Source organism: Scyliorhinus canicula, chromosome 3 (genome assembly GCF_902713615.1).
Source record: "Scyliorhinus canicula chromosome 3, sScyCan1.1, whole genome shotgun sequence".
Classification (NCBI taxonomy): domain Eukaryota; kingdom Metazoa; phylum Chordata; class Chondrichthyes; order Carcharhiniformes; family Scyliorhinidae; genus Scyliorhinus; species Scyliorhinus canicula.
In genome coordinates, this window is record NC_052148.1 from 192,492,522 (window position 1) to 192,517,324 (window position 24,803).

The 24,803-nt window shown below is 52.4% G+C and overlaps 1 protein-coding gene across 1 annotated transcript in view; it reads right to left on the reverse strand.

Annotated features, from left to right (window-relative positions):
• The window catches only part of otud4 (OTU deubiquitinase 4), a 138,855-nt gene that overhangs the window by 52,679 nt on the left and 61,373 nt on the right, over positions 1-24,803 (reverse strand). The window contains exon 12 of the mRNA XM_038792974.1: positions 7,221-7,318. Coding sequence (XP_038648902.1) covers positions 7,221-7,318 — 98 coding nt within the window. The remainder of the gene's footprint in view (positions 1-7,220; positions 7,319-24,803) is intronic.

Consider the following 24,803-nt stretch of genomic DNA (forward strand, 5'->3'; position numbering starts at 1 on the left):
CAAATTGGTTGGGCGCAAATTGGGAAGAAAGACACGGCCCCGAGTGTCGACGCCAATGGAGAATCTGTGGACCTTCACGTCAGAACAATCGCCACCACACCTGCACCGATTCTGCTACCAGTGAGAGGCTAACATCGGCGCCGCGTGGAACACCATCGAAACCCACAATAAATGGTGCAGGAATCGCCGGGTCCATGATGGACACCCGCAGAGCTGACAAGCTGCAGCCATGCTTCAACAATACACCCCCCACAAACTGATCGGGGCCAAAACGATGGAACAGGTTGTGCTGGAGCGCCCATAAGGCAGATGGGTCGGCTGGAGCCAGAGGGCACCCAGGGTGGTGCCCTATATGACCCAGGGCGTCAGGTTTAAAGTGGGCTGCGGTAATGGTGTTGCGTACCTGTCCACCCCAACCCCACAGCCCACCTCCTGGCCACTCCCTACTACTACTAAGTGACAAAGTTGATTGATGAGGGAAGGGCTGTAGATGTCATATACATGGGCTTCAGTAAGGCATTTGATAAGGTTCCCATGGTAGGCTGATGGAGAAAGTGAAGTCTCATGAGGTCCAGGGTGTACTAGCAAGGTGGATAAAGAACTGGCTGGGCAACAGGAGACACAAAATGGAGAACTGTGACCAGTGGTGTTCCACAGGAATCCGTGCTTGGAACACTGTTGTTTGTGATATACATAAATGATCTTGAGGAAGGTATAGGTGGTCTGATTAGCAAATTTTATGATGACACTAAGATTGGTGGAGTTGCAGATAGCGAGGCGGACTGTCAGAGAATACAGCAGAATATAGATAGATTGGAGAGTTGGGCAGAGAAATGGCAGATGGAATTCAATATGGGCAAATGCGAGGTGATGCATTTTAGAAGATCCAATTCAAGAGCGAACAATATGGTAAATGAAAAAGCCCTGGGGAAAATTGATGTACAGAGAGATCTGGGAGTTCAGGTCCATTGTACCCTGAAGGTGGCTGCGCAGGTCGATACAGTGGCCAAGAAGGCATACGGTGTGCTTTCCTTCATCGGAAGGGATATTGAGTACAAGAGTTGGCAGGTCATGTTACAGTTGTATGAGACTTTGTTCGGCCACATTTAGAATACTGCGTACAGTTCTGGTCGCCACATTACCAAAAGGATGTGGATGCTTTGGAGAAGGTGCAGAGGAGGTTCACCCGGTTGTTGCCTGGTATGGAGGGCGCAAGCTATGAAGAGAGGTTGAGTAGGTTAGGATTATTTTCATTAGAAAGACGGAGGTTGACGGGGGACCTCATTGAGGTCTACAAAATCATGAGAGGCATAGACAGGGTGGATAGCAAGAAGCTTTTACCCAGAGTGGGGGACTCAATTACTAGGGGTCACGAGTTCAAGGTGAGAGGGGAAAAGTTTAAGGGAGATATGCGTGGAAAGTTCTTTACGCAGTGGGTGATGGGTGCCTGGAATGCATTGCCGGCAAAGGTGGTAGAGGCAGGCACGATAGCGTCATTTAAGATGTATCTAGACAGATACATGAATGGACAGGGAGCAGAGGGATACAGATCCTTAGAAAATAGGCGACAGTTTTAGATAGAGGATCTGGATCGGCGCAGGCTTGGAGGGCCGAAGACCCTGTTCCTGTGCTGTAATTTTTCTTTGTTCTTTTGTTCTACTCCCCCAGCCCTGGCAGAAGCCCCCTAGCCAGTGGGACGGCTGTCAGTGAAGTATGGTGGTGCTGGACAATGTCCATACACCCTCTCTCTCCCTCTCTCAGCAGCCACCACGCCAGGTTCACTATTTGTGACAGCACAGGTGGGCTGCGCCGTCGGGAACTTGGCCCATCGGAGGCGGAGAATCGTGGGTGGGTCCACTAATGATATACGAACGGTGTTGCAACTACATGCGGCGCATTAATGCCGTTTGAGGAGGCGGAGCATCGCATCAAACCGGCGCCTGCCGTGATTTTGACGTCGGGAGCTATTCTCTGTTCGATCGCACGCCCCGATTTCGGTGTTGGCTAATGGAGAATCCTGTTCATTATATAATTTGGATATATTCTAATCAAATCGTGCCAGAATTTTGTTGTCATTTTAATGCCCGATTCAATTTCGCATGTGGGGATTAATATTAGTCTTTGGATCCGCAGCATTGCCTTTCTCCCCGTGTTTGCATGGGTTTCCTCCCACAGTCCAAAGATGTGCAGGTTAGGTGGATTGGCCATGCAGAATTGCCCCTTAGTATCCAGGGATGTGTGAGTTGGATGGGGTTGGAGGGATAGGGCGGGTGCCTGGTTAGGGTGCTCTTTCGGAGGGTCAGTGCAGACCCGATGGGCCGAATGGCCTCCTTCTGCACTGCAATGATTCTAAGTGTGGTAAATGTCTTGGTATTAGTGTTTGCAGTCTGATTTACTGGATTGTGTAATATACCTATGGTGCATTGCTTTGTCCATCGATAACTCCTCGCTGAAGCCTCACTGAAGCCTCACCCTTTACAGCATGGGTCCACTTGCTGAAGTCACATTTTCTAATGGTCCGTTCTCTTCACTGAAGACTCAAGTTTGCAGACTCCACCCCTGACTCTGGCATGTTGGGATATGGATTGCTCAGTGTGTGTCACTGGCTACACATGTAACGCAAATGTCACCTCACAGCCTTCCCCACTTCTGCCAGTTCTACAGAGGTCTGCCCACAGCCATCGCACACTTCTCATGGCACAACGGTTGAACAACAAACACTCATTCTAACAGGTCATAACATCCTGCTGCAGGCCATTGCGTGAGTGAACTCTGAAACACTGGCCCAGAATTGATAAGAAAATAACACTGTCCGAACAACACAGTGGTATTAATGCGCAAGTCAGCCAGCAATCTGTAGCAAGGAAGAGATACCTTGTAACTGCGAAACCACAAGTTGCTGGGTAATTTGTAGTCTTTTGCTGTTAGCTTTACAAAACTGTGATCTCGGCCAGGATTCTCCCCTACCTGGCAGGGCGGGGGATCCTGGCGTGTCGGCATTGGGGCGCCCCAAAGGTGCAGAGAATAGGGACCAAGCCCTCACGTTGAGGGGCTAGGCCCGCGCCGGAGTGGTTCCCACTCCGCCGGCCGGCGTGAACGGCCTTTGGCGCCACGCCAGCCGGGGCCGAAAGGACTTCACCGGCCGGCGTAAGTCCGCGCATGCGCCGGAGCGTCAGCGGCTGCTGACATCATACCGGCGCATGCGCAGGGGAGGGGGTTTCTTCCGCCTCCGCCATGGTGAAGACCATGGCGAAGGCGGAAGAAAAAGCGTGCCCCCACGGCACAGGCCCGCTGATCGGTGGGCCCCGATTGCGGGCCAGGCCACCGTGGGGGCACCCCCCGGGGTCAGATCGCCCCCCGCTAGGACCCCGGCGCCTGCCCGCGCTGCCAATCCCGCCGGTCAGGTAGTTGGTTTAATCCACGCCGGCGGAAGAGGCCTGTCGGGGCGGGACTTCGGCCCATTGCGGGCCGGAGAATCGCCGCGGGGGGCCCGCCAACCGCAGCAGCACGATTCCTGCCCCGCCGAATCTCGGGGGCGGAGAATTCGGGACACGGCGGGGGCGGGATTGACGCTGGCCCCGGGCGATTCTCCAACCCGGCTGGGGGTCGGAGAATACCGCCCCTGGTCTCTCAAGCTCCCTCAGTATCTTCTATGTTTCAATGCGATCACTTCTCATTCTTCTCTAATGCACAGACTTCAGGGCCATTCCACTCCACCAGTCTTCATAGAACAACCTCTCATCAAAAGAAATAATCTAGAGAATGGTCACTACATTGCCGTCAACGAATACATACCCTTCCCGAGATAAGGAGACCAAAACTACACACAGTATCCCTAGTGTGGTCTCACCAAAATCCTACATACTTGTAGAAAATCTTTCTTACACATATTCAAAGTCCTATACAATAAAGGCCAACATGCTATTTGCCTTCTTAATTGCTTGCTGTAGAGGGTCATAGCGTTTACAGCATGGAAACTGGTCCAACTTATCCATGCAGCCCAGTTTCTACCACTAAGCTAGATCCAATTGCTCACTTTTGGCCCTCTATACCCATCTTACACATATAACTGTGTAAATGCTTTAAGGCAAAATTGTACCCGCTTCTACTACTACCTCCAGCAGCTCATTCCAGACACTCACCACCCTCTTTGTGAAAAATTCCCTCTCACTTTCAACCTGTGTCCTCTAGTTTTAGACTCCCACTACCTTTGGGAAAATATGTTGACTATCTACCTGATCCATGCCCTTCATTATTTATCGACGTCTGTAAGATCACCCCTAAGCCTCCTACGCTCCAGGAAAAAAGTCCCAGTCTATCTATGTTATACTTTATGCTAACTTTGTGTTTCTTGTGAGGACACCCAACTCCTTCGAAACATCAACATCTATGAATTTCATAGAATCATAGAATTCCTAGAGCGCAGAATGAGGCCATTTGGCCCATCGAATCTGCACTTACCCTTCGAAGGAGCAACCCATTTGCACTCCCCCGTCTACCCCGCCCTATTCCTGTAACCCCATAACCTAACCTGGACACTAAGGGTCAATTTAACATGGCCAATCTACCTAACCTGCACATCTTTGTCCACACAGACACGGGGAGAACGTGCAAACTCCCCACAAACAGTGACCCGAAGCCAGAATTGAACCTGGGTCCCTGGCACTGTGAGGCATCAGTGCTAACGACTATGCTGCCCTTTCTCACCATTTAAATAAAATTCTTATTTTCTATCAAAATGAATAATCTCACATTTCTCCATATTACGCTCCAACTGCATTATGCTCATCGCCCACTTAATTAACTTGTGTATACTCCCCTTACAACCTTTTTGTCTTTCTCAAAGTTTACTGTCCCACCTCGCTTTGTATTGTCAGTAAATATGGACAAGTTACTCTTGGTGCCTTCAACTAAGCCGGTGTTATCCAATATGCTCAGCAGATATGGCAAATCAGTCAGCGACATGTTTCAAACGAATGGTGTTTATTTTTAGAGCCACATAACACAGAGTTGTGTTAATGTTGCAGTGGTAGGTATGAGCATGGGTGTCACATACTGGGCAGGCATTTGCTATCCACCCTAAAAGAGCAAGAAACAATACACCACACTGCTGTTAGGCAGAAGTTATATATGGGTCAGAGCAGAACTACGTGTATTAGAATACAGTTCAGCTGCAGGGTTTCTAGAGTCCTGGATGCTGAGAGGCCACTTTCTCAATGAAACAAACAAATAAATAAATAAAAAGCCCATAATATGAAGAAATGAGAGATTATTCAGTCCTTGGGCAGGATTCTCCCGTACCCAGCGAGGCAGGTGGTCCCGGTGGGACAGAGTGGCGTGAGCCACTCTGGCGTCGGGTCGCCCCAAAGATGCTGAATCCTCCGCACCTTCAGGGGCTAAGCCCGCCCCGGAGTGGTTTGCGCCCCACAAGCCGGCGGGATAGGGGCCTGGTGCCACGCCAACCGGCGCTGAAGGGCCTCCGCCGGCCGGCGCGAGTCTGTGCATGCACAGGAGTGCCAGCGCATGCTGGAGTCATCTCCGCGCATGCACGGGAGGGTTCGTCTCCGCATCGGCCATCGCTTAACACCACATCGGTGGACCCCGACCGTGGGCCAGGCCACCGTGGGGGCACTTCCCGGGGCCAGATGCCTCCGCTACCCCCAAGGAACCCTCCGCGGAGCCCACCCACGCCGCCAGGTCCCACCGGTAAGGGACCTACTCTGATTTATGCCAGGGACCGGCAACAGGCGGGCCGGACTTCGGCCTATCGCAGGCCGGAGAATTCGGGCCGCCCCGGCGCCAATTGAGTCGCGCCGGACCCCGCCATTCTCTGAGGCGGGCGGCGCAACTCACGCCAGGCCGGTTTTTAGGGTGCGGGAGAATTGGTAGGACGGCGGGGGCGGGATTCACGCCGACCCCCTGCGATTCTCCCACCCGGCCGGGGGGGGGTGGGAGAATCCTGCCCCTTATTTTTTGGTTCTGAATTTTTGGAGATTTTTTTAAATGTCTACACATTTAACACTTTTCCTTTCTATCTTTTTCTCTCTCTTAATCGCATCATTTGATCTCATTTATTTTTCCGTGCCAATTTGACAGTGGGATTACAGTTGAGTTCACCTTCCTTCATGGTTTATTTCAATCCGTACATCTCATTGATGTGCACATCCTTAACCATCCAGCCTTTCACCAAGATCCCAGATGCCCTGTTACTTTCCCCTATATCAGCTTGCAGTTCCAGCAACTGCTTAGACAGATTTTTAAAATCTAAACATGCACAGACAAGTGAAAGGGCTTGCCATTAGATGCCCTGCTCCAGCAATATCTGCACAAAATCATTTAATTAAGAACTGCATTCACAAGAGAAGCTAAGTGGAAAAATATTTCCTTCTCTCCAGTAGGGACAAACCTTCATGCATGAGACTCGTTCGTAAACATCAGAAGACTACTCAATCATAGCGACATTACAGCACTGCCCAATCCTATTCTCAACCAACACCAACATGTATACGCCTTTCAGTTCACTGGAGAGACAATAGTAGGAATTCTACTTGATTTTCTCCCAACCCCACCACCATTTAGAACATAGAACATAGAACGATACAGCGCAGTACATTTACATGACTCTTATCGCCAGTCTGGATGAAATTAGCAAATTCAATACATTTGGAATATCAACTTGGAACTACCTAATCAGATTCTTATTGGGAAGCGCACTAACCAACTGAGTCACGAGGGAAATTAGGTAAAAACTTTCCATGAAAAAGTATTTATCTCTTTGTAAAGTTTTCACCCTCCTTCTCCCAAACCTCAAGATGGTTTTATGGTCCGTTATTTAAGAAGAAAATCTGAATCTGGTTTTGAGGGGGGCTCATAGCCACTATTCTCTCATGTAAATCAGTTGGGAAACCAGAAATCTGTTGTCCATACATGTGCACAGCCCAATTACACTGGCACAGCAACATTTGTTGCTCTGTACATTCAAGACAGTCGTCAACTTGAAATATTAACTCTTGTTTCTCTCCGAACACATGCCGCCAAGCTGGAGTACTTCTCTAACATTTTCTATTTTTATTTCCAATTTCCAGCACCCACAGTATTTTGCTTTCGCTGAAATGCTGAATCCAGACCAAAATGTAAAGTCGTTATTAATTTTATTAAATAGACATTGAAAGCTAAGGGCACAATGTAAGAATAGTTAAAACTAAAGTAATCAAACTTACTTTTCTCCTAGTTGCTCTATGTAGACAACTACCGGTCCATTATCAGGATTGACAGCCTGAATGTGGGCATTGTAGCATTTACCATTATCCAGGCATACCTAAGGGGTTATGAAAGGATTTTTAAAAAAATGTATATAAACCTTTTCATAGTTTTCATTATTTATATAATGCATGTATTCACAAGAACCGGCAAATCAGAGTGTGCTTCAACCAGGGCCTTCAGTAATATAAACCACGGGAATGGGATGAAAACATTTGGGGAACTCATGGACTAAGAAGATTAAATACTTCACAGGACATGTTGAGCAACCAGAAAACAATATTATCTATAGAGGGCAGTTGGCCCTAATGAAGGTACAAGAACAGATGCCTGTTCTGGAGTGGTTTGATTTTGGGAGGATTTCTACAGACAGAGTATTTCTTCAGTAGATTGAACGAATGTGTTAAGGAGTCCCAAATAGAGCAGCTCGGTATACACGGTTTGTAGAAGTAGTTGGGTGGGGAGGTGTGATGGGCCTTTATTTATTCCAGACTTTATGCTCTGACGAATCATCGCCTTCAGGAGAGGAAGGTTTAGAAAGATGGAAATCATAGACTTCCGGTTGCAGCGATGCGGAGCTAAGCCGCACGTTCGGTAGCTCCTGCTATTTTTGGACTTTCGGGCTCTTATAAGGGCCCGCAGCAGTGCTTGTTGGACTTTTCCCCCGGTGGGAACACATTCACTGTGCTCATCTGCCGGTGGATGGTCTGGACCAAGAGCGGGGCGGTCAAAAAATCGGCTTTGCAGCAGAGAAAGGTGCGAGGGCAGGAAAAACAAGATGGCAGCGGGCGGGGAGTAGGCAACGTGGCAGCAGTGGGCGCAGGGGCTGCTTCAGAGAGCTGAAAGCTGAGATCCTGGAGCAGTTTAAGGCCTCGCTGGACAAGCTCATGGCGATTCAGGCGGCTCAGGGTGTGGAGATCCGGGAGCTACAGCAAAAGGCCTCGGAGAGCGAGGACGAACTCATGGGCCTGGCAGTGAAGGTGGAGTCGCACAAGGCGCTTCACAAGAAATGGCTGGCAAGGATGGAGGAGATGGAGAACCGCTCCCGTCTGAAGAACCTGCGGATTTTGGGCCTCCCGGAGGGGCTGGAAGGTTTGGATTTGGGGGTCTACGTGGTTGTGATGCTGAATTCGTTAATGGGCGCTGGGTCGTTCCAAGGACCCTTGGAGCTGGAGGGGGCCCATCGAGTGCTGTTGAGGAAGCCCAGGCCGAATGAGCCGCCTAGGGCGGTGCTGGTCCGCTTTCACCGCTTCATTGACAGTGAATGTGTGCTGAGATGGGCGAAGAAGGAAAGGAGCAGCAAGTGGGAGAATGCAGAGATCAGGATCTATCAGGACTGGAGCTCGGAGGTGGCGAAGAGAAGGGCTGGTTTCAATCTGGCAAAGGGAGTGCTTCACAGGAAGGGGGTGAAGTTTGGCCTGTTACAGCCGGCTCGCCTCTGGGTCACTTACAATTCCAAGCAGAGTTTGATATACTGACCACCCGGAAGGCGGAGGCGCAGTGGAGGAGGGCGCAGGGGGTGGTATACGAGTATGGGGAGAAGGCAAGTCGGATGCTGGCCCACCAGCTCCGGAAGCGGGAGGCAGCGAGAGAGGTAGGGGGAGTCACAGATGCAGGAGGGAACTTGGTGCGGGGTGGCAGGGACATTAATGGGGTGTTCAGATCCTTTTACGAGGGGCTGTACCGGACGGTGTCCCCTAGGGAGGTGGGCAGGATGGACCGCTTTCTGGATAGGCTGGAGTTCCCAAGAGTAGAGGATGAGCGGGTGGACGGTCTGGGGGCCCCAATTGAGTTGGAGGAGCTGATGGAGGCGCTGGGGAGCATGCAGACAGGGAAAGCACCTGGACCCGACGGGTTCCCGGTGGAGTTTTACAAGAAGTTTTCAGATCTGCTGGGCCCGCTGCTTGTGAGGACCCTGAATGAGGCGAGGGAAGGGGGGGCTCTGCCCCCGACGATGTCCAGAGCAATCACTTCACTGATCCTGAAGCGGGATAAGGACCCCCTTCAGTGTGGGTCTTACAGGTCTTACGTGGATGCAAAGTTGGTGACGAAGGTACTGTCCAGAAGGGTGGAAGATGTGGCCCCGATGGTTATCCATGAGGACCAAACGGGGTTTGTGAAGTGGAGGCATCTGAATGTCAACGTACGGCGGCTTCTTAATGTTATGATGATGGCGTCGGCAGCTGGGGAGGCGGAAATAGTAGCATCGATGGATGCGGAAAAGCTTTTGACAGGGTGGAGTGGGGCTACCTGTGGGAAGTGCTGAGGAGGTTCGGGTTTGGTGAGGGATTCATCAGCTGGGTGAGGTTGCTGTACAGCTCCCCGGTGGCGAGTGTGGTGACGAATGGGAGGAGGCCGGAGGACTTTCGGCTTTCCCGGGGGAGGAGGCAGGGGTGCCCCTGGTCTCCCCTGCGCTTCGCGTTAGCGATTGAGCCCTTGGCCATGGCGCTGAGGGATTCAAAGAACTGGAGGGGGATTGTGCCCGGGGGTGGGGGGGGGGGGGGGGGGGGGGGGGTCTTTTTTCAAGAGGGTGAATAAGAGTATTCTGGGGTTCGTGTGGGCATGGAAGACCCCGAGAGTGAGAAGGGTATTCCTGGAGCGAAGAAGGGAGGCAGGCGGTTTGGCGCTGCCCAACCTGTGTGGTTATTACTAGGCTGCGAATGTGGCAATGATTCGCAGGTGGGTGATGGAGGGGGAGTGTGCAGCCTGGAAGAGGTTGGAGGTGGCGTCCTGTGTGGGTACGAGTTTGGAGGCATTGGTGACGGCCCCACTTCCACTCCCCCCGGCAAGATATTCCACGCGTCCGGTAGTGGTGGCGTCCCTCAAAATTTGGGGGCAGTGGAGGCGACACAGGGAGGAAGTGAAGGCCTCAGTGTGGGCCCCGATACGGGGCAATCACCGGTTTGCACCAGGGAGAATGGATGGTGGGTTTTTGAGTTGGCATAGGGCAGGCATCAGGCGGATGGGGGACCTTTTCCTCGACGGGAAGTTTGCGACTTTAGAGGAGTTGGAGGGGAAGTGGGGCCTCCCCCCGGGAATGCTTTCAGGTATATGCAGATTAGGGCGTTTGTTAAGCGGCAGGTGGCGGAGTTCCCGCTGCTGCTGCCTAGGGGGGTGCAGGATAGGGTGCTCTCGGGTACGTGGGTCGGTGAGGGGAGGATCTCGGCGATTTATCAGATGATGCAGGAAGAGGAGGAGGCTTCAGTGGAGGAGCTGAAAGCGAAGTGGGAGGAGGAGCATGGGGAAGAGATTGACGATGGGACATGGGCGGATGCCCTGGGGAGGGTGAACCCGTCCTCTTCTTGCGCACGGCTCAGCTTAATTCAGCTGAAGGTGCTGCATAGGGCGCACATGACTGGGGCCAGGATGAGCCGGTTCTTTGGGGGGGAAGACAGGTGCGGGAGGCCCGGCGAACCACGCCCACATGTTTTGGGCATATCCGGCGTTGGAGAGGTTTGGGAAGGGGGTGGCGGGGACTTTGTCCAGGGTGGTCGGTTCCAGGGTGGAGCCGGGCTGGGGGCTCGCGATCTTTGGGGTAGCATCGGAGCCGGGAGTGCAGGAGGTGAGAGAGGCCGGTACCCTGGCCTTTGCGTCTCTAGTAGCTCGGCATAGGATTCTCTTACAGTGGAGGAACGCGAAGCCCCCGAGCCCGGGGGCCTGGATTAATGACATGGCCGGGTTCATCAGGCTGGAAAAGGTTAAGTTTGCCCTGAGGGGGTCGGTATAAGGGTTCTCTGGCGGTGGCAGCCTTTTCTCGATTTCCTGGCGGAGGGGTAGAGGGTGGTCAGTCTCAGCAGCAAACCCGGGGGGGTGGGTTCGGGGTTTGTTTTTGCGACAGTGTGTTTGCTATTTTCTTCTTTCTAATATTGTTATTAGTTATTAATTTATTACTTTGTATTGGGGGGGATTTCTTTTTCTGTTTTGTTTAGTTTTACACCTTGTTTACTTTAACTGTTGGGAGAAAATTTGTTGTTGAAAATTTTAAATAAAAATTATTTTAAAAAAAAGATGGAAATCGCAGTCGAAGAAAAAATGATAAATTACTATTTCTCATTAATTTCCCATTAATTAACTGATCATTCCACTAATTTGCAGTGATCCAATATGGAGTTCCTGTTATCATTAGACAGCCAACTTTTTGGTTTCTTTGTTCTTGCCTGCTGCCTTTACACTTGAGCATTATTAATGTCCTGACTGATGAGCTTTGCCACACCAACCCCAAACATTCCAACCCCACCGAGTTATATTTTCCAATGTTTGGAAAAATGCCTCTAATTTGAAAACAACATGGTTTTCCAGGACTTTCAATTCACAAAAATAGAATCTACCCATTCATAATAGTTTTATTTTTAAAAAATAACATGATACTGAACTTCCTAGTATTCAAATTAATATTGTGATCAATTTATTCCCTTATTTTAGTTTATTTTGTGCTGAAACTGTGCACAAACTAAGATATGTAAATCAGGATAAAACAATCACATTATAAATCTTACGTGCCAGCGATAAGACGTAAATAAATACCGTTGGAAAAATTCTGATTAAAAATGATGTAAAAAAAACTAGAGGCTCTTTAAAAGTGTGGAAGTTACATGTTAGTCACTGAAAGTTGCAAACCCAACAGTAGAAGCACAGTCACAGGAAGTTGGAGGGGTGTGGGGAGGAGGATAATAACAAGGAATAAAGCAGGGAAAATACAACCTTACAATTTCAATGTCAATTCAGAACTCGCGTACACCGTCATGTTCACCACAAGTGGCAACAAATAGCTAGATGTCAGCCCTCAGCTCAAACAAGGCTGGCCTGTGATCTGAATTTGGATTGTGCAGTTTGAGCATTAACGGTGAACCTCATTTCATAGGATTCATGAGTACTGTTCAGTTAAGAGTACTTGAGAGAGCGGCGAGGGCGGGTAACGGGGAGGGCGGGTAACGGGGAGGGCGGGCACCGGGGGAGGGCGGGCACCGGGGGAGGGCGGGCACCGGGGGAGGGCGGGCAAAGGGGAGGGCAACCGGGGAGGGCGGGCACAGGGGGAGGGCGGGCACAGGGGGAGGGCGGGCACAGGGGGAGGGCGGGCACAGGGGGAGGGCGGGCACAGGGGAGGGCAGGCACAGGGGGAGGGCGGGCAAAGGAGAAGGGCGGGCAAAGGAGGAGGACGGGCAAAGGAGGAGGACGGGCAAAGGAGGAGGGCGGGCAAAGGAGGAGGGCGGGCAAAGGAGGAGGGCGGGCAAAGGGGGAGGGCGGGCAAAGGGGGAGGGCGGGCAAAGGGGGAGGGCGGGCAAAGGGGGAGGGCGGGCAAAGGGGGAGGGCGGGCAAAGGAGGAGGGCGGGCAAAGGAGGAGGGCGGGCAAAGGAGGAGGGCGGGCAAAGGGGGAGGGCGGGCAAAGGGGGAGGGCGGGCACAGGGGGAGGGCGGGCACAGGGGGAGGGCGGGCAAAGGGGGAGGGCGGGCAAAGGGGGAGGGCGGGCAAAGGGGGAGGGCGGGCAAAGGGGGAGGGCGGGCAAAGGGGGAGGGCGGGCAAAGGGGGAGGGCGGGCAAAGGGGTGGGCGGGCAAAGGGGTGGGCGGGCAAAGGGTGAGAGAGAGATTTTGTTATTTAAAGCTACTTCAATTTTCAAAGAACACAATCTCAAGTCTGAAGCCACTTGGTTATCCTTGCCTGAGTTTTGCTAACAGAAAAAGGTCAAAGCTGTGAGATAAATTACAATTTCCAACCGAGAAATAAGTGCACAGGCAGCATTTAAAAAAAAATATAATTTTAATTAAAATTTTCACAGAATAGCAATAACAAAATACAATTTTTAAAAAGGAGGAAACAAACACCCCCCCCCCCCCCCATCTATACAAAAAAGAAATAAATTAACACCCGTCATCAACAACAAACAAATATACACACCCCTTCAACGCAAAACAAAGAGACGAACCCCCCCTCCGGGTTGCTGCTGCTGCTGGCCTTTTTATCTACCGTTTTGCCAGGAAATCTAGGAATGTTTGCCATTTCCTGAAGAACCCCTGCACCGATCCCCTTAGGGCAAATTTCACCCTCTCCAATTTAATAAACCCAGCCATATCATTGATCCAGGCCTCCACGCTTGGGGGCCGCGCATCCTTCCACTGAAGAAGAATCCTCCGCCGGGCTACCAGGGATGCAAAGGCCAGAATGCCAGCCTCTTTCGCCTCCTGTACTCCCGGCTCCTCTGCAACCCCAGATATTGTGAGCCCCCAGCTCGGTTTGACCCTGGATCCTACCACCCTCGACACCGTCCTTGCTACGCCCTTCCAAAATTCCTCCAGCGCTGGGCATGCCCAGAACATATGGGCATGGTTTGCTGGGCTCCCTGAGCACCTAACACACCTGTCCTCACTCCCTAAAAACCGGCTCATCCTTGTCCCAGTCATGTGAGCCCTATGCAGCACCTTAAATTGTATGAGGTTCAGCCTCGCGCAAGAAGAGTACGAGTTCACCCTCCCTAGGGCGTCCGCTCACGTCCCCTCCTCGATCTCCTCACCCAGCTCCTCCACCGAGGCCTCGTCCTCCTCCTGCATCACTTGGTACATTGCCGAGATCCTCCTCTCCAGCCCACACCCCCGAGAGCACCCTGTCCTGTACCCCGCGCAGTGGCAACAGTGGGAACTCCGCCACCTGCCGCCTGACAAACACCCTTACCTGCATATAGCTGAAGATGTTCCCCAGGGGGAGCCCGAACTTCTCCTCCAGCTCACCCAGGCTCGCGAACTTCCCATCCACAAACAGGTCCCCCGTCCTCCTAATACCTGCCCTGTGCCAACTCAGGAACCCGCCGTCAATTCTCCCCGGGACAAGCCGGTGGTTCCCCCGTATTGGGGACCGCACCGAGGCCCGCACCTCCCCCCTGTGCCGTCTCCATTGCCCCCAAATTTTTAGGGTAGCCGCCACCACCGGGCTCATGGTATACCTCGTTGGAGGGAGCGGCAACGGCACCGTTACCAGCGCCTCCAGGCTCGTGCCCACACAGGACGCCATCTCTATCCTCTTCCATGTTGCCCCCTCCCCCGCCATCACCCACTTGCGCACCATCGCTGCGTTGGCAGCCCACAGAGGTTGGGCAGCGCCAGCCCCCCCATCCCTACCCCGCTCCAGGAACACCCTTCTCACCCTCGGGGTCCCCTGCGCCCACACAAACCCCGTAATGCTCCTGTTAACCCGCCTGAAGAAGGCCTTCGGGATAAGGATGGGGAGGCACTGGAACAGAAACAGAAATCTTGGGAGCACCGTCATCTTGACTGACTGCACCCTACCCACCAGAGACAGCGGCAGCATGTCCCACCTCTTAAACTCCTCTTCCATTTGCTCCACCAGCCTCATGAGGTTAAGCTTATGCAAGGCCCCCCAGCTCCTGGCCACCTGGACCCCCAAGTACCTGAAGCTCCTCTCCGCCCTTTTTGGTGGGAGCTTACCAATCCCCCATTCCTGGTCCCCTGGGTGAACAACGAACAGCTCGCTCTTCCCCATGTTGAGCTTGGACACTGAGAAATCTCCAAACTCCCTGAGAATCCTCATTACCTCCGGCATCCCCCCCACCGGATCCGCCACATACAACAAGTCATCCGCATAGAGCGACACTCTGTGTTCCTCCCCACCTCGCACCAGCCCCCTCCAGCTCCTCGACTCCCTCAACGCCATGGCCAGGGGTTCAATTGCCAGCGCAAAAAGCAGGGGGGATAAGGGACACCCCTGCCTCGTCCCTCGGTATAGCCGAAAATACTCCGACCTCCTCCTATTCGTGGCCACACTCCCCACCAGGGCCTCATAGAACATAGAACAGTACAGCACAGAACAGGCCCTTCGGCCCTTGATATTGTGCCGAGCAATGATCACCCTACTCAAACCCACGTATCCACCCTATACCCGTAACCCAACAACCCCCCCTTAATCTTACTTTTTTTTAAGGACACTACGGGCAATTTAGCATGGCCAATCCACCTAACCCGCACATCTTTGGACTGTGGGAGGAAACCGGAGCACCCGGAGGAAACCCACGCACACACGGGGAGGATGTGCAGACTCCGCACAGACAGTGACCCAGCCGGGAACCGAACCTGGGACCCTGGAGCTGTGAAGCATTTATGCTAACCACTATGCTACCGTGCTGCCTCATATAGCAGCCTCACCCACCTGACAAACCCCTCCCCAAACCCGAACCTTTTCAGCATCTCCCACAAGTACCCCCACTCTACCCTATCGAAGGCCTCCCCTTCTACCGCCAGCATCATTATAACATTCAAGAGCCTCCGTATGTTAGTATTCAACTGCCTCGCTTTCACGAACCCCGTTTGATCCTCGTGAATAACCTGCGGCACACAGTCCTCTATCCTCGTGGCTAAAATCTTCGCCAACAACTTGGCGTCTACATTTAAGAGTGAGATCGGCCTGTATAACCCACACTGCAGGGGATCCTTGTCCCGTTTAAGGATCAAGGAAATCAGCGCCCGAGACATCGTCGGAGGCAAAGCCCTTCCTTCCCTTGCCTCGTTGAAGGTCCTAACCGACAGAGGGCCCAGCAGGTCTGCATACGTCTTATAGAATTCGACCGGGAACCCATCCGGCCCCGGCGCCTTCCCCGGCTGCATGCTCCCTATCCCTTTGACCAACTCCTCCAGCCCAACCGGCGTCCCCAGTCCCTCCACCTGTCCCTCCTCCACCCTCGGGAATCTCAGCCGGTCCAGAAAACGCCCCATCACCCCCTCCTCCATAGGGGGTTCGGACCAATACAGTTCCTCGTAGAAGTCCCTGAAGACCCCATTGATGCCTACCCCACTTCGCACCACATTCCCCCCCCTTATCCTTAACTCCACCGATCTCCCTAGCCGCATCTCGCTTCCGAAGCTGGTGCGCCAGCATCCGGCTCGCCTTTTCCCCATATTCATACACCGCCCCCTGTGCCTTCCTCCACTGAACTTCCGCTTTCCTGCTGGTCAACAGGTCGAATTCGGCCTGGAGACTACGCCGCTCCCTCAGCAATCCCTCCTCCGGGGCCCCTGCGTATCTCCTGTCCACCCTCACCATTTCCCCCTCCAACTCTCCCTCCCTCTCCGCTCCCTTATCTCCCTGTGGGCCCGAATGGAGATCAACTCTCCCCTAGCCACCGCCTTCAGCGCCTCCCAGACCGTCCCCACTCGGACCTCCCCATTGTCATTGGCCTCCAGGTACCTCTCAATACATCCTCGGACCCGCCCGCCCACCTCCTCGTCCGCCAGCAACCCCACCTTTAAGCGCCAAAGCGGGCGCTGGTCTCTCTCCTCCTCCAGCTCGAGGTCCACCCAATGTGGGGCATGATCAGAAATGGTTATCGCCGAGTACTCAGTATCCTCCACTCTCGCAATCAGCGCCCTACTCATAACAAAAAAATCAATCCAAGAATAGGCCTTATTCACATGGGAGAAGAATGAAAATTCCCTGGCTCTCGGTCTTGCAAACCTCCATGGATCCACCCCTCCCATCTGGTCCATAAACCCCCTCAGCTGGCCTCCTACCCGTCCTGGATCTGGATCGATCCAGTGCCGGATCCAGCACCGTGTTGAAATCCCCCCCCCATTATCAGGCCCCCCGTCTCCAAGTCTGGAATCCGGCCCAACATGCGCCGCATGAAACCCGCATCGTCCCAATTCGGGGCGTTTACATTGACCAGCACCACCTGCTCCCCCTGCAGCTTGCCACTTAGCATCACATACCTCCCGCCACTGTCTGCCAAAAAGATCGAAGCCTCGAACGACACCCTCTTTCCCACCAGGATCGCCACCGCCCGATTTTTTGCATCCAGCCCCGAATGAAACACCTGGCCTACCCATCCCTTCCGCAATCTAACCTGATCCGCCACCTTCAGGTGAGTCTCCTGAAGCATGACCACATCCGCCTTCAGCCCCTTCAGGTGCACAAACACACGGGCCCGTTTGACTGGCCCATTCAGTCCCCTTACATTCCAGGTTCTCAGCCGGATCAGGGGGCTACCTACCCCCTCCCCCGCTGACTAGCCATTACCCTTCCTCAGCCCGCCACGTGCCCGCGCCCCCCCCGCTCGGCTCGTTCCCCACGGCGGCAGACCCCCATCCCGACCCCCTCTACCTGCTCCAGCTCGCTCTTGGCCATTCCAGCAGCAACCCGGTACCCCCCCCCCCCCCCCCCCCCAAAGCTAGGACACCCCACTAGCTGCATTGCTCCCTCCATTGCACTCCCGTAAGTCAGCTGACTCCTGCTGACCCCTGCCACTCCCGCCATTCCTTCGACCCCTCCCAGCGTGGGGCTTCCCCTCCTCCCCATTGCCCACCAGCGGGTTCTCCTCCTCCCCCTACCGCTCTCAGCGCGGGAAAAAGCCCGTGCTTCCCAGCTCCAGCCCCGCCCCCTTCAGCGTTCAGCGCGGGAAGAAGCCCGCGCTTTCCACCTGCCCGACCCCGCCTCCTCCGACGCCGCTCCCTTTACCGGCCCGGTCCCCTCGCGGGGCCCAAACCCCCCTTTCTGCCACCAGGACCCACACGGCAGGTCTGCCCCCCCTACCCGAGCCCATCCGACCGCCTAAGCAAAAACAGTGCCCCACCCACCCCAAAAGCAACAAAGAACCAACACTAAACAGAGAACCCCCCCCCCCTCAAAATGTAACACAGCTACATGCAAACCCTCGTACCCAACCCTCAGTTTGAGTCCAATTTTTCGGCCTGTACGAAGGCCCACGCCTCCTCCGGGGACTCAAAGTAAAAGTGTCGATTCTTGTAGGTGACCCACAGACGCGCCGGCTGCAGCATGCCGAACTTCACTCCCTTTCTGTGTAGCACCGCCTTCGTCCGGTTGTACCCGGCCCTCTTCTTTGCCACCTCCGCACTCCAGTCCTGGTAGATCCGTACCTCCGCGTTCTCCCACCTGCTGCTCCGCTCCTTCTTGGCCCACTTGAGCACACACTCCTGGTCAGTAAACCGGTGGAACTGCACCAGCACCGCCCGCGGCGGCTCATTAGGCTTGGGCCTTCTCGCCAACACTCTGTGGGCCCCCTCCAGCTCCAGGGGCCCCTGAAAGGACCCAGCTCCCATCAGCGAATTTAGCATGGTGACCACGTAGGCCCCCATGTCCGACCCCTCCAGCCCCTCCGGAAGGATCCGCAGATTTTTCCGCCTCGAACGGTTCTCCATCTCCTCGAACCTCTCCTGCCATTTTTTGTGGAGTGCCTCCACCTTCACCACGAGGCCTAAGATCTCGTCCTCGTTTTCGGAGACCTTTTGTCGGACCTCTCGGATCGCCACCCCCTGGGCCGTCTGGGTCTCCAGCACCTTATAAATTGAAGCCTTCATCGGCTCCTGCAGCTCCGCTTTAAGCTCCCTGAAGCAGCGCTGAAGAGCCTCCTGCTGCTCCTGCGCCCACTACATCCATGCCGCCTGGTCTCCGCCCGCCGCCATCTTGTGCTTCTTCCCTCGCACCTGCTTTGGCTTTGCTACCACTTTTCTACTCGCCTCACTCCTGGTCCAGGCCATACACTGCTGGGGAAATGTTGCTGACTCCTTCCCACGTCGGGAAACGTCGAAACAGTACTGCTGGGTGCCCTAAAAAGAGCCCAAAAGTCCGTTCCTAGCGGGAGCTGCCGAACTTGCGACTTAGCTCCGCATAGCCGCAACCGGAAGTCTCCGTACAGGCAGTTTTAATTTGCATTTGTTTTTTTTTTAAATAGTTGAATCAGAAACCAAATAATAATAATCTTTTACTGTCACAAGTAGGCTTTCATGAACACTGCAATGTAAATGTTCAGTTGGAGGATGGACATCTTCTTTTCAGCTGAAAAGATTGTGGCCACCTCACATACACGTTAGTTTGTCTGCCGAAACTTTTGAGAACTTCGGTTTGATTGGAGATCTTTTCCAAAGTTGTAAGGCCACACGCCAAATAGCTTGTCTGCAGATATCTCTGAGAACTTCAGTGATGTCCTCAGTTGGAGCATCTTGGCTCCCTTGGTTTTTTAGGTGCCCCTCTATTCGGCGAAATAGAGGCTGCAAGTCATGGTCAACACATTCGTACCCGTTCTTTCCAGGTTACTCAGGCAGTGGACAAACGGCACTGAGGACCCGCCCTGTCTGAGAACCAACCCTTGGTCAGCCAAGCTCGGGTATGGCACAGCACGCCCTACCCGGGGATTCCATCCAACTCGTACCCGTAGCGGCCCATACGCAACTCATTCGGATGTTTATTTCCAAGTTTGTTTTCATTTTAGGTTAGGTAGCCCTTCGGCCGCCATCCCACATGCTATTTACATCCGGAAACATTCGGATGGTAAATCAGCAAAGCCTGCGAGACGGCTCGCAGAAGGAAGGATTGTTAGGTGTATGCTGGTCTTTAAATTCGCTTTTTGAAAAAAAAATGAGGGGAGTCACAGGGTGTGACTTAGCCAGTCATTTTAAAGGGTCAATTGGGATTTGAAAGACAGATGCACTAACAAGTAAAGGTCTTAAACTGTGTATTGACAGATACTGTGCTTGATCCCAAAGGTTTCAAAGGACGAGACAGAGGTCGAAGCCAGGATTGTCAATACCGGAGGAAGAAGGAAGAGAAAGAGGAAGAACAGCAAAATGATGGAAGCCCACTTATTACTGTTTAATGTCATATGTATATGTGTGGAAACAAGACACGTTTCCCCCACAACCCCCACCGTAAATGTTTCCATTACAGCAAACCCCCAGTGCTCAGCTCTGATCAGCGAGGTTCAGACCTGGTGTACTAAATTCATGACGTGGTACTCCATGTCCTACATAATCGAATCACTGTTGGTGATCGCGATCCTCATCATCCTAGTGCAGACCCTCAGGTTGAGGAAATGGAAGAGGAGAGCCTCTCGTTCCAGCACCTCACCCATCTATAGAGTTCAATCCCCCATCTTCGGATTCCACCAAACCCCTCAACCCCTCACTGATTACAACACTCTGTAAATAAAAATTCAGCCATGTATTATATTGTTCCATACTCGACTGCCGAGTTGGGAAGTGTGATGTTGTGGTGTGAATGGTTAAGATTTTAGAGTGATTAAATGTTTAAGTTAAGGTTAAGGTTAATAGTGATAGGTAGAGGTTCCCAGTTGTAGTAATGCATGTCCCTTTGACATAGGGCCAAGTAGAGATGTTAGTTAAAATTTTTTTTTCTTCTTCCCATAGTTAGGAACAGAGTAGAACAGGAACTGGCAAGAGGTCAGAACACAAGGAAGGCAAAGTACATAGGTGATCCTTCACAATAGTATGATTGTGAGGATCACAAGGAGGGAATGTAGCCATGCTGGCCACGCAAAATGGACACTGAGCCAAACTAAAATGGAAGGCAGCAGGGAAAGCCTGTTTAGTAAGAACAGACAGCCTGCTCTCAACTAATTAGCATTTTGCAAACAGCAAACCAGTTTCTGGCCAGGTGCAGATCTCCAGCCAAAGGTGTTAATGGCAAAGCGCTTAACATCCTGATGAGGCAGCCCAGATCCAGACACAAACAATGGCAACATTTCCATCTCAATGTAGCAGTTAATTGGTGGAGTAGACAGGATGGCACCAGAGTAACAAATATCGAAACCACCCCCCCCAACATCGAGGAAAGCCCCGCATTGGAGGATTTCGAAGGTAGCCGTTTGGAAACGTTCCAATCGGTACCGAAAGGTAGAGCCCGCCTAGAAGGGGGCAAGGACATTAGAGAGGGGTATAAAAGCAAATCCCCCACAGAGCCCCGGTCTGTTAAACCCGTGCTCCGGCTCTGACTGACATCTTGCATCCTGACTCCAGCCGTTGAGCACCAGCCGCCGAAACCGTAAGTTCAACGCTCGCTACGCGATCCAAGCCCACTAGACTCCCAAGTACCAGAACGCTTGCTGAAGGCTGCAGTGCCAGACCAGGACGAAGGCCTCGTTCTCTGACCTTGCCTGTTCCTGTTAGATAAGTATTCTGTTTGCTTAAGTTTAGTTATAGCTTAGTCTCTTAGTGTGTGCATGAGTATTTATTATAACTGTATAATAAATATTGATCGTTTGAACTTTACTAATCGGTGTATCGTCTTTATTACTTTGAACTTGACCTTGGAATACTTGTGACGTTGCCTATACGGCAACTGGCGACTCCAGAGCTGAATAATTACATAGAACAGAGCCTAGTAGTGTTAAGCACACGTCGAACTCGGAGGCGTGTTAATACACTCCAATAAACGCGTTTTACGCCCATAGTAAAACGTGCAACACAGGGTGACACAGTGGTTAGCACTGCTGCCTCAGCTCCAGGGACCCAGGTTCAATTCCAGCCTTGGGTGACTGTGTGGAGTTTGCACTTTCTCCCCGTGTCTGCGTAGGTTTCCTCCAGATGTTCCAGTTTCCTCCCATAGTCCAAAAAAGTGCAGGCTAGGTGGATTGGCCATGATAAAATTGACCCTTAGTGTCCAAAAGGTTAGGTGGGGTTACTGGATTACGGGGATCAAGTGGAGGCATAGGTTTAAGTAGGTGTTCTTTCCAAGAGCTGGTGCAGACTTGATGGGCTGAATGGCCTCCTTCTGCACTGCAAATCCTATGATTCTACAAAACCTATCGTGATCCTAGGAGGAAGGGGAAGGGGAGTTTAGGAGGTTGAGGGGAGATCTAATAGAAACTTACAAGATAATGAATGGCTTGGATAGGATGGACGTAGGGAAGTTGTTTCCATTAGCAGGGGAGACTAGGACGCGGGGGCATAGCCTTAGAATAAAAGGGAGTCACTTTAGAACAGAGATGAGGAGAAATTTCTTCAGCCAGAGAGTGGTAGGTCTGTGGAATTCATTGCCACAGAGGGCGGTGGAGGCCGGGACGTTGAGTGTCTTTAAGACAGAAATTGATAAATTCTTGATTTCTCGAGGAATTAAGGGCTATGGGGAGAGAGCGGGTAAATGGAGTGGAAATCAACCATGATTGAATGGTGGAGTGGACTCGATGGGACGAATGGCCTTACTTCCGCTCCTATGTCTTATGGTCTTATGGTCTTATGGGAGAGGGTAGAACAGCCATAGTCGAGGGCTATGTCAACAGCCATGAGGGGAATCAGAAAGGGGAAGAAATCTTCAGTTAAAAGAAAGAGGAAGACATACTGGAAGCACCAGATTAGATTGCATCAGGATAGACGCGATATAGAAACAGGAAAACCCAGAGAATTGGAATTGGAGGAGAATCCTTATAGGGAGTTGGATGTGAGGAAGTGTAGTAGAGGTAGCTGCAGGCGTCTTACAGTGAATATTGGTTGATAGCCTATCCAGAATCGGAGACAAAGAAATCAAGGGAAGGAAGAGTCAGAGATAAATTGTGGGAAGGCAAGAGAAGGGTTGAAATTGGAAGCAAAGTTGATGAAATTTTTCAGTTCAAATCAAGAGCAGGAAATGGTACCAACGTAGTCATCAATGTATCAGAAAAAAAGGCGAGGACAGGGTTCCGAGTAGGACTGGAAAAACAATGTTCCATGTATCCTACAAAAAGACGGACATGGCTCAGACCCATGCACCATAACTACCAGAAAATGAACATATTTTCTGCTTTGCCTGGCAGAAAGCCATAAGAAAATGAATAGTTTGAAAGTAAAAATTAAATATGGATTGAAACATCCCACACTGTACCTTTTACACTGACACAAAGTACTGTAAATGGGCATTTCAAGATTATCAGCTTTTAAACAAAACCAACTGGACTTCCGATGGCGGGCATGAAGTGAGCGGTCGCACATTTGGTGGTTCTCGCTCAAGGCGGATTTTTTTCGGTCTTTTCCCCACTCGAAAGGCGAAGATTTGAATGCAAGAGGTGCAGGAGTGCTTGGGAAGGTTTTATCCCTCTGGTGTGGTTGGTAGATGGATCCACAGACTTGGAAGAGGGCAAGAACGAAAGAGCTGCTGGTGCAGGACAGTCTTTGTGGTGCGTCACAGGATAAGGTGGCAGAGGGCAAGCGGGCTGCTCTGCCTGCCCAGTGGTCAACAGAGCTGTTAATAGAATTCCTCAGTGGAAAGTTTTTGCCAGCAGAATAAAGAGGTCCTGGAAGACCTGGCCAAGGTGGCGGAGCTGATTAAGTCAGGAATCAAGAGTGTGGAGCAGAGGTTGGAGTCCCAGGGCCAGGCGTTCCAGAAAGTGGATGAGGCTATGGGGAGCAGAGACACAGCTCGCCTCATTGGCAGCTGAGATAGGGGTGATGCAGGAGACTCAAAAGCAGCTGAAGGAGAAGATAGAGGGTCTGGAGAATCACTTCAGAAGACAAAATCTTAGGATCGTGGCTGCCCAAAGGCATTGAAGGTGCGGAGGCCAGCAGGTACGTGGCTAAGATGCTGGAGAAGCTGATGGAGGAGGGGGCCTTTGATCGGCCCCTGGAGGTAGACCGAGTGCACAGGCCGCTGATGAGGAGGCCGCAGGCGGGCGAGTCGCCGAGGGCGATGGTGGTGAGGTTGCACCGCTTTCTGGACCAGGAGACGAATCTCTGATGGGCGAGGGAAACCAGGAAATGCACCTGGGAAGGGAGCGAATCGCAGGTGTACCGATGTGGGAGGAGAACTGGTGAAGAGGAGGGCCGAGTTTAACCAGGTCAAGGCTGCCCTCTTGAAAAAGGAGTGAAGTTCAGAGTATTGTACCCAGCCCGCCTGTGGGTGACTTTTCAGAAGCGGGTACTATTTTGGCATGCTAGAGGAGGCGATGGAGTTTATGAGGGACAATGGACTGGGTGGAGGGTGAGGACATTGAACCTTGGAGGAGTTTGTTTTTAAAGGTTTTTGATGCTGGGTTTTTTTTTGGAGGGCAGGTTTTTCATGGGGGAACATCAAGGGTGAGTGCACATTTTGTTATTCTTTAGAGGTGTACGGTTAGGAGGGGGGAGCTGGGCAGATAAGGAGGTTGGAGGCCTTGGGCAGGGGCCACCATGCTAGTTGGATGGGCTGGTTAATAGGAGAGAAGTAAGGGGTTGCCAGGAGGCACCGCGTGGGGTTTGCTGACGAGGGAGAGGTGCAGTTGGAAAAGGATTGATGACGGTGGCCATCCGTGGTTGGGCCCGGAGGGTAGGCGTGACACGGGCCGTGGGCTGGCCCAGGAAGGGATACGGCAGGGGAGAGGGCGGAGATCCGCCCAACCAGGCTGGTCTCTTGGAATGTGAGGGACTGAATAGGCCGGTCAAGTGGACACGTGTGTTCGTACACTTGAGTGTGAAGGCAGACATGGCCTTTTTGCAGGAGACGCACTTGAAGGGACCAGATGAGGTTGAGGAAAGGATGGGTGGGGCAGGTGTTCCATTCGGGACAGGAAATGACGATGAGGTGGGTGGCGGTGTTGATGAATAAGTGGGTAGCATTTGAGGTGGGGAACATTGTGGCCGATTCTTTGGGGGGAGGGGGGAACCCGTGGGGTTTGGGAGGCCGAGGGTGAAGGAATTTTCATACTTCTGCCACGTGCACCGGGTGTACTCCTGGATTAGATTTTTTGTGTTAGGCGAGACGTTATTGGTAGGGGTGGTCAACTCGGGGTATTCAGCAATTGTGGTCTCGGACCATGTGCTGCACTAGACGGATTTGCACATGGGGA